Genomic DNA, 16828 nt, shown 5'->3' with positions numbered 1-16828 from the left:
CAGGCTTGATGAAAATTATGATTTAACGATAATTTTCACGAATTTTATATGCAGTCTGTCAACATTATCATCATCATGCAGTGGCGACATCTGCGTTGAGCTTTTACGGCAATCTTCCAATACGGCGAACCGGCTACAACGTTGGGCTTTACAGTTGCTGCTCTACGACTTCAACATTGTCTAGTCTAGTCTAGTCTAGTCTAGTGGAAAATGATAGAAATACATTTATCATTTTTCTTGTCATTATTAATGCCTGCTGCACATCAAGGATGTGAAACAAACAATAAAGCGGCCAGGCCTACTGTGTAGCGTTTAGTTAATTTTTGTGGAAGTGAATGTTTACCATGTCTACTTAATAAGTACAGACAGTGGTTAACATTTAATCCACAGGTAATCAAAGAGCGGGGACATACCGTACCAACCGCTCCGTATGCAGGATTTGAAAATAGGCTATATAAATCGTTGGGTCCTAAGTAACATTGGCAGATTCTCTTCGTCGAATTTCTCTTTGCATCCTCACGGCCATGTTAAGATATTCCCAGCTATTTTCAGCTCACAGATCGACGAAAGAAGCTATTATCTATCTTCTAATACGACAAACATGACAAGAAACGGCCCTATACCTAAGTTATTAACGAAAGAGAAAGTCGATGAAGAAAATCGATCAAAGTTACTTAGGACCTAAAGCAATGTTCAGCTTGATATCTGCATTTGTAAACAAAGATTCAAACGTCGATTTGTCGAAACTGTTAGCTAGTCCACGCAAACTAACACCACCATGTTTCCCCCAACAAGATGGGGGTGTTAGTTTCCGTGGGAGAGCCAAGAGTTTCGACAAATCTCAAATTGATGTGTTTATAAAAGCAGATACGCCCTTCGGAAAAAGCATCCTTGAATTGTAGCTGTCCTAACGGCGACGTGATCAAACGCAAGTAATTTTAATGTCGATTTTTCTTCAGCCTCCACCAACACCGATCTCATTCAGAAAAAAAACCTATTTCAATTTTCAATACGCCACACTGTCAAACACGAAAGCACTGTTCCACCCCATCGTCAGAGCAAAGCAGTCCATTATATGTTGGGAGAAAACGGAAGAGATAAAGAGCGAAAGCTCAATTTGAAGAGAGAGAGAGAGAGCGCCCTCTCTCACAGAACTTGCATGCAAGCTCGCTCTCACCCGCAGCCCACTCTGATCGAATGGCGAAACGCATTAAATTTTAGTTTCTTTTTGCGAACTTTCCCTCAAATCCCCTTCTGTGTAGAGCTTTTTTTCAGATTTTCCCTTTGAGCAGCCTCCGCCTATGATTCGATTGGGGAAATGTCGTTCGAAGGTTTATCATTTTCTAGAGGCAAGCCAATCGTATTAAAATACCTAATAATACCTATTTGAGATGTCCAGACTTCTTCTTGGTGAAAAGTTACCATGAATCGATGTGGCGAGCTCGGGCACCACCTACGCAACAAATGTTGACAGAGTGAGCAGCAGTTTCACCTCGTGTCAACTGCGAAAACGCTGCTGGTAGGAAGATTACATTCATCGCTCTCCACCACCGAGCTCGAATGTTCACACAAAGACGAAGACCTTCATCGCTCTACACAGCCCAATCAATGGCTGCCGCTCGCTGCTTTCAAACTCTTCTAACTCTCTATACATAGAATCAAGCAGTGATTCACCGTGATGGATGCTTCTTCGCTTCTGGGCACTTGCCACTGGTGCTTCTATAATTTTTGTTGTTATTATTATTATTGCACAGCAGTGTATCATTCACGCCCACGCATAGCGCCATCGCTCGTGGAAGCTGAAGAATGGAACAAAAAAAGTGTGGGACGACGGCCGGCGGGGACAAGGACGCGTGTCCTATTCTCGGTTCGCATTCATACATTTGCTACAATAGAGATCCTGGCCCTGAGGACGCTCGTGCAAGAGTATCAATGCCGGATATATCAAGAACACGCAGGCAATCGATTTTGGGGAAAATGAATTCATGGCTAATTTTTGCAACAGATGTCGCTAGTAACAGAGTATAAAGTTACGGCGCTTTATTTAGTATGTGCCAACATAAGTATTTGGTACAGGTGTCGGGTAATTATTATACGCTACACTCAGCTAAATATTTTTTTTTCTATTCTCGCTTCCAAAATCAATATCACTCACGGTGGACCAAAATCAACGAAATCATGAATTATATTTCAAAATAAAACTTCGACTTTGGCTATATTAATTTTTCGGGCTTGTTGTTAAAATCTAACGGGTACTGTACTCATTTTCAGTAATAGGTACAAGGGGCAAGACAGCTGTACTCAGAGTAAATATATTTGCTGAGTTGCTCACATTAACTCAAAAATGAACAAAGTGGTCTCGTATTTTTCATCATAAGAAGTTCTGGAAACAACCACCGTCTGACAGAATTTTTTGTTTAAATATTTTAAATTAAGAGAAAATTTAGTATTTAGCGTGTCCGGTCACTACCATTATCAAGTTAAGTGAAGTTTTCATGTATTAAAAGATCCAAGTCACATTGCTTTTGTCCAGGCCAGGGGCCTCTTTTGCTTTCTAGGAATTGATGATCTTCGAAGTTTTCCGTGATGTGTTGGTGTGATTTTAAGATGTGTTGGTGTGATTTTTAGTTTCTGACATGAGGAAACTCAACATTACTAATTATTTATAATTGAGGAGCACAGTGATCAGCGAAATTAAACTTACAAGCCTCCGTCATGAAAGATCGATATAAATCTCCGAGAATATGTTGGTAGAAAAAGTCAGAGTAGTGGTCAATTGTCACTAGAAACTTCCTGATTCTCTTAAAAAAGACAATTGAAAATTGTGATCAGAAACGGATTAAATTTTCATCACCTAGTGTTGTTGTGATGATCCACATTTAGCACAAGTGGAATATTGACAAATGCGGTCTTTTATGTAGCTGTTTATCCCAGCTCACAATATTTAGATTAGTTTTGGCCATCTTCATAGTTGATTCTATTCCAACACTTACATGAGCGATCATCGAAGGAATACAGGAATCTCTTTTTTGTCATGCTACTTAGAACTGTTGTAACCGTTTGTTACAAAACATATTAGATTTTTATTTGTGCATATTTGTTAAATGTACCGTCACGTCTCTTAAAGTTATTTGGTGTTGGATTAGTAGGGTTAGTAGTCGTTGTATAAAATTGTTAATTTGTTAGTAGGATTAATTGTTTTTAAATTTGAAAATTGTATAAAACCTTACAGCAGTACAGTGGGTATGAGTATTCTATCAGTAGGTACAACAACATTCGGGCGAAATTATGATTTCAAAATGGGTGGAAAATGACGTCTCACGAGAAGAGCAATGGGATGGGAAAAGCGCGAACGAAAACCGCTATTCCTCAATCAGTATCTGGCGTTCGTGTGCTTCGGATAGTTAAAACCAAGTGTCCTTAAAGTAATATAAAGTGAGTGGTGAATCGCGGGAATATCTATCTGTTCAATCAGGACCTTTTTGTGGTACCATTCGGTACAGCGCCAGCGGTCAGGAAGCACACGAGTTGGATATTTGGTCCTTAGTGGACATCATTTCGCTTTGGCATTGCAAGGTCAAAATCGCCGCATTCCTCGGGCCAAGACGGCTCTAAACGCAAAAGAGGACCCCTCTCAGCAGAGTCACTCCGGCCTTGCCTGGACTCTGGTGATTTTCGTCAAGGAGGGTAGACGCCAGGAGACCGCAGATCGCCATCAAGTCAAGTCGATCTGTTGACCGATCCACTAGCAAGTAAATTCAAGCTCGTCGTACGAAGGATCATCGGCGAGCGCTCGCACATCGGCAGAGTAGTCTTCGGCGGAGCAGAATCAACGGCAGCAGTTCAGTACCGGTACGTCAAACCCCCATAGTAAAAACCCACTGTACACCCATAAAATTCAATAGAACTACTATTAGAAATCCAATCCACACCTGCTATAGCTTTTATTAATAAATAATTAGTTTACACCCTTTGATTACTGTGTCACTCAAACTTTTCATAGCTTTTAGTCAGGTGACAGTACTGCACATGAGGATCGCGAAGCCCTTCCAGATTACCCAGTAGTAAGCCGACCTTGAGACACAGCTCGAGAGGTTTCTTGCTACTGAGCGTTTTTACCGGGATACAGACAGTAGAGTTACACTGTTCAGAATCCTCCATTTGGGATACATGTAGTCCTCCCTGAGATTGTCTGAAATCTCCCTGGAATTGTACGGAATCCTTTCTGCGATTGTTTGGAATTCTCTCTGGACTGTCATGAATGCCTCTTAATTTTTACTGAAATCGTCCTTTTGACTGTCCAGAATCCCTGTTGGGTTTGCCCGAAGTCCCCTCTGATATTGTCCGGAAGCCGTACTGTGAGTGTATGGAATCTTTTCTGATAACTGTCTGGAATCACCCCTAGGCTAGTTCGGAGTCCCTCCGGAGACTGTCATAAATCCCCTTTTCGATTGACTGGAATCCTCCCAGAGATTGTCCGAAGTCTTCTAGGGATTGTCCAGAATCCCTCTGGGACTGTCCTGAATCCTTCTTGTGATTGTCCATCAGAATCCGTATTATGTGATTGCTAATGTTTCGCAGCCTGCTATACGAAAGTGCAATAGCCTTTCCATTCCCGAAATATGTTCTCGGTTAAGCTTTAGTTTGACAAGGCACCGCTTAAAATGTTGAAATACGTTTTACAAATTTACAAATACAAATTACGCCCCTTTGAAATGTTGCCACTGAATTATCTTTGCTTGACAGCATCGCTTTTAGCGGCGCTGGTGGTGTAGTGGGAGGCGTTATTGCCTCTCACCCCAGTAGGTCTGGGTTCAATCCCAGTCGGCGCCGCCGGGATGTTCTGAGGCATAACATCTCTGATCACGCCTTCCTTTGGAAGGGAAGTAAAACCGTTGGTCCCCGGTTCATGGGTTGATGGGTCGATAGGTAGGGTTCATGTATGGGAGCTGCCTCCCTGACGTCGGTACCATTGGTGCTCAGCATGGAAAACAAGATCGACGGAAAACAAATCAAGAAAAAAGAAACATCGGTTTCAACACAACAACCAGGTTACTATGTGTAAATGTTGATGAGCAATGCGAGTTACTCAGAGTTACTCCAAATTAACTCCGATTATACTGATGATCGAAAGCTGTCTTGCCCCAAGAATAGGTACCACGTGTTTAAAGAGACAACAGTTTTCATTTCCAGTTTATTCCAATCTAAAACTGAAGCTCCTGAAATGAAAAAAAAATGCATTTAAACCTTCTTACTAAGAACTCCACCAAGCTCAATGGATTTTCAGGAAGGTGCTGATAATTCTTCCAAAATTTGAGCTTGATGAAATGCTATACAGATTTCTTTTGATTTCTTTAACCGAAAACTTTATACGGAACAGCTAAAAATTAAAGGCATTTTGATCAATATTACCCCGGTGATCTATTTGCCCGTAGATTAAAGTACTTTATTTTTTTTAAGTTCTGTAAATTGAAAGTTCTGTAAAATCTCATGCATATAAATATGTTCATAGCACAGACAAACAGGCATAACACTGGCAATTTGTTCATCGAATACGCATTCAACGGTCAATTTAAATATTTTTAGTTGGTAGTACCGCCACCTGTGGCGCGCATATTCAATAATTCTTGCGTTTTACACACTACCGCCATCTGTTCAGCGTACTACCCATCATAGTATACTCAACAGATGGCGATAGTCTTTTAGCGACGATGTTTTTGATTGAAAAATATTCAATGTGTTATGTCTGTTTGTCTGTGTCCTTAGTATTATACTGAATCCGTATGTTTTGTGATTTCCACATTAAGCGTCAACAGTCTTATAAAGTACCAAACGTTCTTCGATTCAGTCGCTTCGCCGCTCTCGCTCCAAGACCGAAGCGTCCACCGAGAAATTTGAAATTCAAGACTGCTGAGCCATGTATGTATGTATACATGCTTGGCATGCACAGTTGTACACACCAACTGCTCATTTGTTAATAACTGTTCACTCAGTTGTTGAAATTTGTTTTTCTTTAAAGTAATTGATTGATAAAGATCACAGCTTACTATAGATATGCCAAGAGTAGGTAAATCTTAACATTTGAATCAACACCAATGAATTTTTACACTTAAAGTCCGAGATGTGCAGCGAGCATTTCTCATTTCATTTTTACAACGCAAAAACAAATACGGTTTATTACTAGAATTAAAATCTACTTTTTTTTAAAGCTTAAACTCTATTCTATCTTCTGCCTAAAAAAGAACTATATTTCGTCAACTGTGTGCAAATTTATCAGCAAATGAGCAGTTCATGACCAAAACTGTGTATGCCAAGCATGTATGTATGTATATGTGTGTTTACATTCCATCTCTCACTGTCTGGCAGTGGCATCTCCCTGCAATCATGCCTTGTGACTGCTGTCTTTCGGAACTCCGCTATTCACCAGCAACTGAAAGGAGTGGGACTCCATATTTGTATTTGAATTTGTATTTAAAATAATTCATCTGACAATTTACACGCGGTGATTGATTCGTTGTTCCCAAACATGGTTCGGTGAAAACTTGGTTGCAGTAACGTTGTATTCCGAAGAGATCTGCTTGGCACACGAAAGTTCAACATTGCAATCAGTTCGGGGGCATCAGATTCACCATTCAACAGCTTAACAATAAGCAACGATTGCTGTCATTCCGTCATTGTTCCAGTGTGTCTAAGTCCAACAGCTGGCATCTATCAGGATACGGCGGCAAATTGTCAGGATCACTCCCCGGCAAGTTTCTCAGTGCCAGACGAATGAACCGTGGTGAGGATGCCAAACGACGGACGCATTTTCCAAAATTGGACAGTACAATGACTTCCAACAATGTGGGTCCGAAAAATCCTTCGCAACTTTGGAAATAAAGCCCAACTGTCGCGTTGATGACTAAGAGTGTGAATGAACCCAAAATGCATGAGTGAATGTGAATGGGGCATACGTGATACCAGTATGTATTGTATAATGGTATTTTTACAGTTTGTACCGTTCTGATTCATATTACGAACACGCTCAAATTCTGAGCACTTGTGTTTTTGTATGGGACGGATTTTGAAAAATTTTCTTTTAGGATGTCCATATTACGATAGGTCGTGAGTTTAAATACATTCTGAGCGGATCAGCAATATTTTAGGTAAAAAAGGTGTTTTTCAAAGGATGATTTTAACGCACTGTTCGGAATTTGAATCAATACGGTAAATCGCGCGATGATCGAGACGTTTCCGTCGGATAAGATTATTTTGCGGCCGAGTGTCTAGGAAGCTATGTAAACCGAAATGGCTCTTGATTTTGTTTTATGCCCTTATAGTATAAACCACCATCGCACTTTGTGAGTTGCCCCAATAGAACCCTTGCTTTTGGTTTGAATCAGTACAAATTCGTTCTATTATATAAAAAAAAAAGAAGTATACATATTCATTTTCTTCCGAACTAAATAAACCACCATCACACTTTGTGAGTGGCCCCAACGGTATCCTTGCCGTTGGTCTAAATCGGGTCAAATCGGTTCTAATAATTATTTTATATTCAATCAAGTAAACCACCATCACACTTTGTGAGTGGCCCCAACAGCATCCTTGCTGTTGGTTTAAATCGGTTCAAACCGCTTATAATTAATTATTTTGGTCATTGATAAAATAAAATAAACCATCATCACACTTTGTGAGGGGCCCCAACAGTATCCTTATTGTTGGTTTAAATCGGTATACACACATCTAATAATGATCTACATCTCTAGACAGCCGGCTGTTTAGAGCATAAATCGAAAACACTTATAAATAACTACACAAAACAAAAGATCGCATCACTTATCAAGGTGAATCCTGATCCAACGAACCTAACCCACTAACAAAACCTCCTTCCTGTGACTTTTGTGGGATGCAGAGGTAAACACGGTCCCAAAACAACAAAAGTCACACACTAACATTCCTTCCCTCTCCCACCTGATTGCAAGGACGTGGCCGGTGACGTTATTGATCTTTAAAGGTAGGAGTCACTGGAACATGTACACTGAGAATGGCAGGTTACTACCAAGCCCCATTCAGTTGATTCTTTGTACAATTTCACTGGTTCAGATCAATCACGGAGTGCAACTATCGATACGTGCAGTCAGACTAAGCTAAGCTAAGCTAAGCTAAAGCCCAACTGTCGCGTTGCTTTCGATATGATCGCTGAACGGTGTAAATCAAAAGTAATTTTTGAGTCAAGTTAAACCCCCAGATCAGTCACACTCTGGTAAGAGTATCGCCATCGATATGACAGTCAAACAAAATTGGATGTACCATGCGGTGAAACGTGATTATCTGACTTTTTTCCACGCTAATAGCAACCGATGGAAACTAACGATTTAAAATTGGCTCACTACTTGACTAGCCTATTGGTTCCAAGCAAATCGATTAACGTACCCCATTCTAGACGAAATTATAGTACTACACTATGTTTTTTTTATTTGCTATGAAAGTTTGACAGCTAAAATGAGGGGTTAGTGGATTTTCCTATGTTTCGAGGGGTGAATCGATTAGCTTGGGACCGAAGATAGTACCAGAGCTGAGACAAAAAGTTGAGCTCGTTTCTTCGGGACCTTCTAGTCTTAGAGTTACCTCTATGCTAATAGTCAGTTTGTTTCTCTGGCGCCAATCGGCAAACAAAGTCATCGAGTTTTGTAGAAGCCAACAATCCTCTTGTGTGCGCAGCACCACAATGTACAGCTTTAAATCATCTGCATAGACTAGCTGAATCCTTCGTGCAGAACCTAAGCAGCATCGTTGAAGAACAGAATAAACAGCAACGGTCCGAAATTACTACCTTGTGGAACTCCAGACTTGTTTGAAAACGGAGAAGATACACAACCCTCAATCTTCACTCGAAGTACACGCTCTGTAAGGTAGGATTTCAACCAAAAAAACAATTGCATAGAAACTCCAAGACGAGTTAACTTGTGTAGCAGTATGTTATGGTCAGTATAAATTACATCGACTTGCGCATTTTCCTCCATACTCGTTATGCACCTAGACGTAAATGTCAACAAATTGGTGGTAACCGATCGTCCGGGCATGAATCCGTTTGATCAGTGGCTATGTAGCTTTTCGAGAATAACTCCACCCGCTATAATCTCAAACAATTTCGAGACAGCGAAGGGACTCGTGATTCCCCGATAGTTAACAACATTGTGACGATCACCACGTTTGAAAATGGGTGTAGATTGCTTCCAAAAGCGAGGGAATTTTGCTTGCTGAAGTGAGGGATTGAAGATATCCCTTAACGGTTGTGCTAAAGCGGCAATACAATGACATATTATAACTGCTGGCAAACCAGAGACAAACGAACGTTCCAGCTTATTTGCAGCCAATGAGACCATTTCTGGATTTACAGCAAATAGCCCAAGCTCAACAAAATCAGCGAGGACATCACGGGTGGCTTCATCGATTTCCAAGTTTGAAGCGCTGTAGTCGTTTCGTTCAGATAGACATTCGTTGGGATCACTGCACTTTTCCGTTTGGAGTTAACAAAACGCCAAGAACCACGTGGATTTCTTCTCAGACCCATTTGAACACGCTAATACGTAAGATTTGTAGAGAGTGGCATTCAAAAACCTGTACGCATTGCTGGCTTGCTGAAAACTTCGTTGGTTGCCAGGCGTTCGTTGACGACGTAGTTTCCGTTGACAAGCATTGCGTGTGCGTTTTAAATCCCGTAAACGGAGAGTACTTCAGGCGGGCGAAACTGACGGCCGAATTCGTGGAACATTCGTCACATGGTCACCGTCACGCAATCAACTGCACATTTTTTACAAAAATACGTCAATTTAGAAGCGTGGCCTACTTCGATCTCAATTCAAGACTGGTTAGCAGTGCTGAATAACTGATTTCTTTGATACACTCAACTTAGCTGAAAATGAAGACAACCTTAACAGATAGACCAACTACCTGCATGAATTTGAATTTTGACATAACAACATTCTTTTGATCAAGGCTACCTCTGAGCATCAAAGTTATCATTTGTTTTTCTTCATGCGTGACTAGATGTTCATTATCGCCTCTGTTGTTGTCAATATTAGTATTCGTCTTCGTCATGGTGGGGATGATTTTGAGGATCAAATGCAAAATGATTATTTTCATTTTACACTAAGGGCCCATGCATTAATTATGTCATGCTAAATCGGGCAAAAAAATAACGCCCTCCCCCCTACCGTGACGTTTTTCCTATACCTAATGCATTGCTTGTCACAAAATCTTAGACCCCCCCTTACCTCTTAGGGCGTGACATAATATATGCATCAACCCTAAGATCGTAGAGGAACTCTAAGATCAGAAGGTCCCAAAGAAACGTGCTCAACTTTTTGGCTCAGCTCTGGTACTCTCTTCGGTCCCAAGCTAATCGATGCACCCCTCGAAACAAAGGAAAATCCACGAACCCCTCATTTTATTTGTCAAACTTTCATAGCGAATGAAAACAAACATAGTGTAGTGCTAGAATTCCGACTAGAATGGGATACGTTAATCGATTTGCTTGGGACCAATAGGCTAGTCAAGTAGTGAGCCGATTTAAAATCGTTAGTTTCCACCGGTTGGAACTAGGCCAGAAATTCGCGGTTGCATTTATGAAACCAAAAATTGGATTGTGTCAACGACAATGATTAAAACTTTGACACATGCGTAGGCGCAGATATATTACAGTGTTGCCAGTTACATAAGTTTAATAAGAGTGCCCAGGTGTGCCCAATTGTATTTTTGGCACACTGTGTGGAGTGACCACCCCCTTAACTTTTAGTCGTTATTCAATGCCTGTTGAATGTTGCGTGGATGGATGTTATTCAAAATATGGTCAGCATAAAGTGAGCTTTCATAATTTTCGTAAAGTTCAAACGGCGCGTGATAATATTCGAAGAGAACTATGCATTGAAGCCGTAGGAATGAAAGGAAGATACATTTCCAGTAGTGTAATATGGTCTGGTTCGAATCCGCTCTGACATACACTTTGTCTATAATTGAACGGGTTTCGGCAACCGTTTAAACCAGCACGTTCTTATTTCGCAGAAACGCATTGTCTCTGTGACGCTGAATGGTGCTTCCGGAAGCGATCTGGGTGCACCTCCCGATTTCTGTTGTGTAACCCTCAACCGAGAGCAGTCCGAGTGTGTTCGCTTCTGGCGGCCAATCAACTCGTCCAGCTTAGTTTTGAGCGTCACCAGCTGATTTTGAGTCGCCATTTGAGCTTCCCAAATCTGTCTCAACTCCCGAGCGATCTGGTGGTTCGAGCTTCTTTTGATAGTCCTGATATTCCTGGCTCAGCTTTACCTGATCCTGTGGCACTTCTTCCTTGGTCTGCTTGGGGACATGCAGCGACGTAGTAGGAAATTCAATAAATCATAGCTTCTACAACTGTGCCATACAAATGGTTAGCATCTAATGTCATAGATTATGGCGAGCGCAACAAGCCGCATAACCGATTTTCGTTAGAAAAAAAAAAACAATGTTATTGACAATTGACAATTGTTACAAGAATTTTATCCCCTTTCTTCCCCTAACTGAAGATATCAACAAAATGAGTTTATTCTTGGAGAAAGCTGGTGGTAACTTTTATATTAAAGGACTAAACGAGACATTTACTTGAACAAAAATATGCATTTTAATGAGTAGAAAAAAGTCCTTAAAATTGAAATAAAAGAGTTATTCTATAAGAGCAATTTATTTTAGGGATAGCCTAATCACAAAAAAAAAAAAAAAATCATAAGCTTTACTACGATCAAGGGGTAAGTCACTCAGCACATTGTACCGAAATTAGATTCGGCACACATTCGGCACAATCTCGATTGTTGTAAATAAAATGGGAGCACTGCCGGACAACTGTCATTGAAGTTATGCACAACATTACGTGCTGTTTGACTGACTGAGGAACTCAGACCAGCAGTTCACTTATAGATCTAAATACGAAATGTAGGTTCCCGAGTGAGCTCAAGATAAAGAGCAGTTAATTAGATCCCATTAATACCCTTAATACAAACAATGCTGCAACTCACACAAAACACACTACAGAAGTTTATTCATCATCATCTATAGTCGGTCTCCAACAATGTTCCCACCGGTTCCAACTCTTTCCGGCCGCTGATAGACCGTTGCTTTTCACATCACGAAAGGCTAGGTTTCTGGTCCTCCTTTGAGGGCATTATAAAACCCTTAAACACAAGACTTTTATTATCCTATGAACAAAAAAAAAAAAATCGCGCACCCGCGTAATCCTCAATCCGATTTATCCTTGCGATTTCAAACCAAAACATTCAAGGTGCTAGAAATACCGGGTTGCTTCCTGGGCAGGAATTTTATACCTCGGTTGACCAGAAGAATGTAAAATCAAAATGAAGTCGAAATTCCCCAATAAGTCCCTTGTCTGTCAAGCATTCTGCAGTTGTGGGCTGACAAGCGAAGCTTTCGTCACTTCTGATCATGAACCAGCAAATTTACTAGGAGGAGTGCCTACGGAAGAGACTACCCAACTAACATTTTCAGCTTTGTAAGCCAACTTTTCCAGCGTTGTGCTGTAAAGTAGCTGAAAAGAAGCTGCAGATTCAGCTACAAGCAAAAGCTAGCAAAGTAGTTTTGGAGAGTGTTTACTCAACTTTCTAACAACCATTATTCAGTTTGTCAGTCGCACTGAATAACAACAGCCAAAAAACGCGAGTGTCTCTTTTATACACATACTAATCAAGTTTCAACTTGTTACTGCAAAACAAAGCTAATAAAGTGAATATATTACTCATTTGGTGGCTTCTACACAACCAACCACTCTTGCTGAATAACATAAACATCAAAAGTGCTTTTTCAACAACTAAACATCCTGTACTCAGCTAATAAACTGTGTTAGAGCAACTTCGGAAGCATTTTCACAGTCAACTAGGTTTATTTTTAGACGTGTGCAGTTTTACAGCTTTTACTCTGCTCTCTTATAACTAGTCGAGAAAAGTGATTCATGTGTACTATTATAAAGCCTCTACTCAGCGATTTTGTTGTAGAAGTGAATGTTGATTTGTTTACATAAGTTCAAAGTGTTGGCGTAGCACAGTTGGTAGTGTCAAGGTTTGCCAATGAGGTAGTCTCGAGTTCGATTCCAGGTTCCGGTGCAGGGTAAATAATTTGGTGATGATTTGTAACTAATTTCGATTAATTTGATTCACAGCAAAATAAACTCAATAAATTCCTTCATAAAAAGCGTAAACAGTATTTAACCCGGCTTCAAGAGAAAGCTGTGTAGTGATTATTGGATAACCGGGAAAAGGTTGAATAAGCGCCTTTCAAGTTCACACACAACTTAACAGCAGGATAACAGCTGTATAGAAGCGTTAATGGATATGCAATAAGAGCTTCTCCCGACCGTTCCAACAGCCATAAGTAGCTGATTAAGTTCGCCAGATTTGCTTGTATAGAGGTTGAGTAAAGGTTTCCTCATATCGTATAACGTTTGAATACAGCTTGAGGCTGTATAAATGAAATGAGTAAAGCGTTTACATTGTGAAAATTGTTAGTTGGGTTGGCAGGCTGCCACTACTTAAATTCCAACAAACAGTGATACTGCGAAAATGGCGTCACAGTGGTTCCCAAGGAGATGAATCCGGCCAATACTCCGGAACTAAGGCCAATTGAGGAATACTGGTCAATTGTGAAGCCACCCACTTAAAATCCGTTTGCTTTGCGTTGACGTAAATTTGACAGCTAGACAATAGACTTAGCTGACACTTTGCCACAATGCGTCCGATTCGGATCTAATGTAGGTGGACTTTAAGGGTTGGTTCTTCACGCACAGAGTGACAGTTCCTTGTGGGATTTTTCAAAGGTGGTATCAACTGACAAATATGGTTCTATCAGTGAAACAGATTAATTCCAATAGATCGTCGAGTTGGAGTGCTTGAGCCTGATGAATGGATATATCCGGGCTTACATAACAAAGGGTTAATGTCCCTAATATCGGCCTAAGTGTCCCTACCATTCCCAAGCAAAACACATGTTCTATAACAGTTGTTATAACCTTTGTATTGCTGGTTGTGGTTGCATAGCAGTATACTCAACATAATTCTATGAATTTGTATTACTTTGGATGTAGCCATACATAAATTTCGAATGAAGGTAGTTTTTAACAATTTGTCCCTAGCAACCAAAAATTTCAAATTTCTATTGTCCAGATGACGTATTAGTACAAGAAAAATTAAAGAACACTAGATTTTTATCGATGGGCCCAGTCGTTAGATCTCTTGGACTTGGATGGATTTTGCATCATGATATTTTACACCTGAAAACTTAGTTGTAGGCTTATTTGCCAATTGTTTACTGTACAGCATTTATCGATGATCATAAATCATGGTGACATACTAATCAGAGATCAATTGTTGAATGAAAGAACATGTGTATTTAATACTCAGTATTAGAAGTATTGTGATAGCACATATAAAGCCGGCGCCGGTGGTGTAGTGGTAAGCGTGACTGCTTTCTAACACCCCGATGGGTCTGGGTTCAATCCCAGCCGAGGTCGGTGGGATTTTTCTGAGGCATAAAAATCTCTGGTCACGTCTTCCTTCGGAAGGGAAGTAAAGCCGTTGGTCCCGGCCCATGTGTGTTGAATGGGTGCGATATCCTACGCAGGTGTGGAAGCTGCCTTCCTGCACATTCGATTGCCATCAATGGATGGCAATCGATGTTCGTCGGTGATTGGCACTAGATTGCGGAACAGAGACCGACGTTAAATAAAGGAAAGTGATAGCACATATTTTAAATATTTATAGGTTAGATTTTGTGATAAGCAATGCATTAGGTATTGGAAAACGCGTCAAAGGGAGGACGGGGGTTAATTTTTCCTCAATTTAGCGTGACATAATTAAAGTAAGGCCCGTAAACTGTTACATCGACATTATAAATTCAAACTGAAACTATACTCACTGTCTGGTGCAGTTCCGCTCGTCCGACTGGTCATTGCAATCGTCATCGCCATCGCAGACCCACTCCTTCGGTACGCACAGCTCGTTCTGGCACATAAATTTACCATCCCTGCAATCCCGGCGGCTCGTGTTGCAGTGGGTTTCGTCCGTAAAGTCGCCGCAGTCGTCCTCCCCGTCGCAAAGCCAATGTTTGGAAATGCAGATATGCGTCGTGGCACAGATGACGTGCGTTCCACTGGCCTCGCAGCTGTCCGTCAGCTGTTTGACCATTTCCTGCTGCATCTCTTCGCAGTTCTGTTCGTCTTCCGAGAGGATGCAATCGGCCTGTCCGTTGCAGTGCAGATCCATGTGGACGCAGGCACAACTCTTCTCGCATTTGAACTCTTTCGGTTCGCACTTGATGTCGCAGTTGTCCACTCCGGGTGCGTTGTCTCCATTGCCACCGCCTTCGTTCAGTAGGTCATTTTCTGGCACGAAGACCTGGGAGCTTCCCCAGTCATTGAGGTGCGGTCGGTAGTCGTCGGTCCGTTCGCCGCCCGCCAGTCGGTAGACGCCATGGTGGCTGGCTCCGTACCCCGGTAGAACGTAGGGCGTTCGGGACCTAGTGTGGCTTCGCACGTCCTGCGGTAGCTCCGGACCACTGCTGAACGGCGGTGGATGACGAGGCGCCAGTACGATCTTGCCCGGGGGCAGCGGCGTTCGGCCGTTTGGTTTCTGTTTGACGTTTAATTTCGGCTTCGGCCGAACGTCGGTGGATTTCACCTTGCCGGCCGGGTAGAATTGGCGCGATCCGGCAAACTGGTTCGCGCCGGGGTAGTAAATCGGTTGCTGGTACCGTCGATGCTCGTCCAGCGGGTGGGGCGTTGTGTCCTCGTTGCAGACCACTGTGAGAAAAGAGAGAAATTGGCAAATGTTAGTCCGGCATGAGTTTGATTTTATGAGCAAATGCGTTTCAGCTTCTTGCAACTTCTAACAGGCAGAATACCAAGGGTGCAAACTGCGTGTCGAATCATTGGACAAGCTCACTTCTCGGACTGTTAACAACTTCTGTTGGTTACAACTCTTCACAACTCGATATTGAAGAGACCATCGACTTATTAACATGCTTCACACCGGCAAAAATATTGTCAATACTCCAAAGTATTGACAACCATATTGATACAAATATTGACGACGAAAATGTTGATGAACATATATGTCTTTTTAATAGAAACTAAGCGATCGATTCAATCTCTGGTGGTGAATGTGAGAACATCAAAAAGAGTGTGACATTGGAAGCGAAACCCTTTTTCACTTTTCATGATAAATTGATTCATCGGAGATTCTCGAAAACTTGATCTATAGTTGAAAAATTTAATTCTGTATCAAAATCCTTCTTCGGATGTAAAAAAAAAAAACAGTTTGGTTGACGTTTCCTCTCGAACTCGCGTGGTGCCCTCTACGTTGATGGTGCATTAAAAAGGGCTATTGAGGCAAAATCAAAAAAGTTCCTTAGATTGTTTAGAACTTGATACCGATATACAGATAAGGTTTCTCAGAATACCGATTTTTGAGTTTTAATACCGATTTATACCGATTTTTTATAATAATCAAAATCATTACTGCTCGCTTGCGCTGAAACTATCGTGATAGGCTTTTATCTTTTTAAACATTCAAATTTTTGAGCCAGCTCTAAAAAATGTCTTATGCTTTATAGTCTTTCGACTAACGCTTCCATTTTCTCGCCTCTTGCTGATGGCACATCCTGGTAATTCGGGGAAATCGGGAAATAGTTTTATTCAGTGAACAAATAAATCCATCAAAATGTGAATTGGTTAACTTCCTGAAATTTCTCTAATCTTCCCTTCGAAGTTTCGTCCAACTTTCGCTAGGAATTTTTATCCACCTTACTCTTT

At 41.2% G+C, this 16828-nt stretch overlaps 1 protein-coding gene across 4 annotated transcripts in view; it reads right to left on the bottom strand.

Moving 5' to 3' along the window:
- The window catches only part of Lrp4 (LDL receptor related protein 4), a 100902-nt gene that overhangs the window by 27722 nt on the left and 56352 nt on the right, over window positions 1–16828 (bottom strand). For all 4 annotated transcript variants that reach the window (XM_065219273.1, XM_065219272.1, XM_065219274.1 and 1 more), the window contains exon 3: window positions 14935–15817. In XM_065219273.1, coding sequence (XP_065075345.1) covers window positions 14935–15817 — 883 coding nt within the window. The remainder of the gene's footprint in view (window positions 1–14934; window positions 15818–16828) is intronic.

The sequence above is a fragment of the Ochlerotatus camptorhynchus genome, unplaced genomic scaffold, assembly GCF_037179485.1.
Source record: "Ochlerotatus camptorhynchus isolate MF236.1 unplaced genomic scaffold, CSIRO-AGI_Acam_v1.1 ptg000102l, whole genome shotgun sequence".
NCBI lineage: Eukaryota > Metazoa > Arthropoda > Insecta > Diptera > Culicidae > Ochlerotatus > Ochlerotatus camptorhynchus.
The sequence above is the reverse complement of the archived record's forward strand: the minus strand, read 5'-3'. Positions and strand labels throughout refer to the sequence as shown.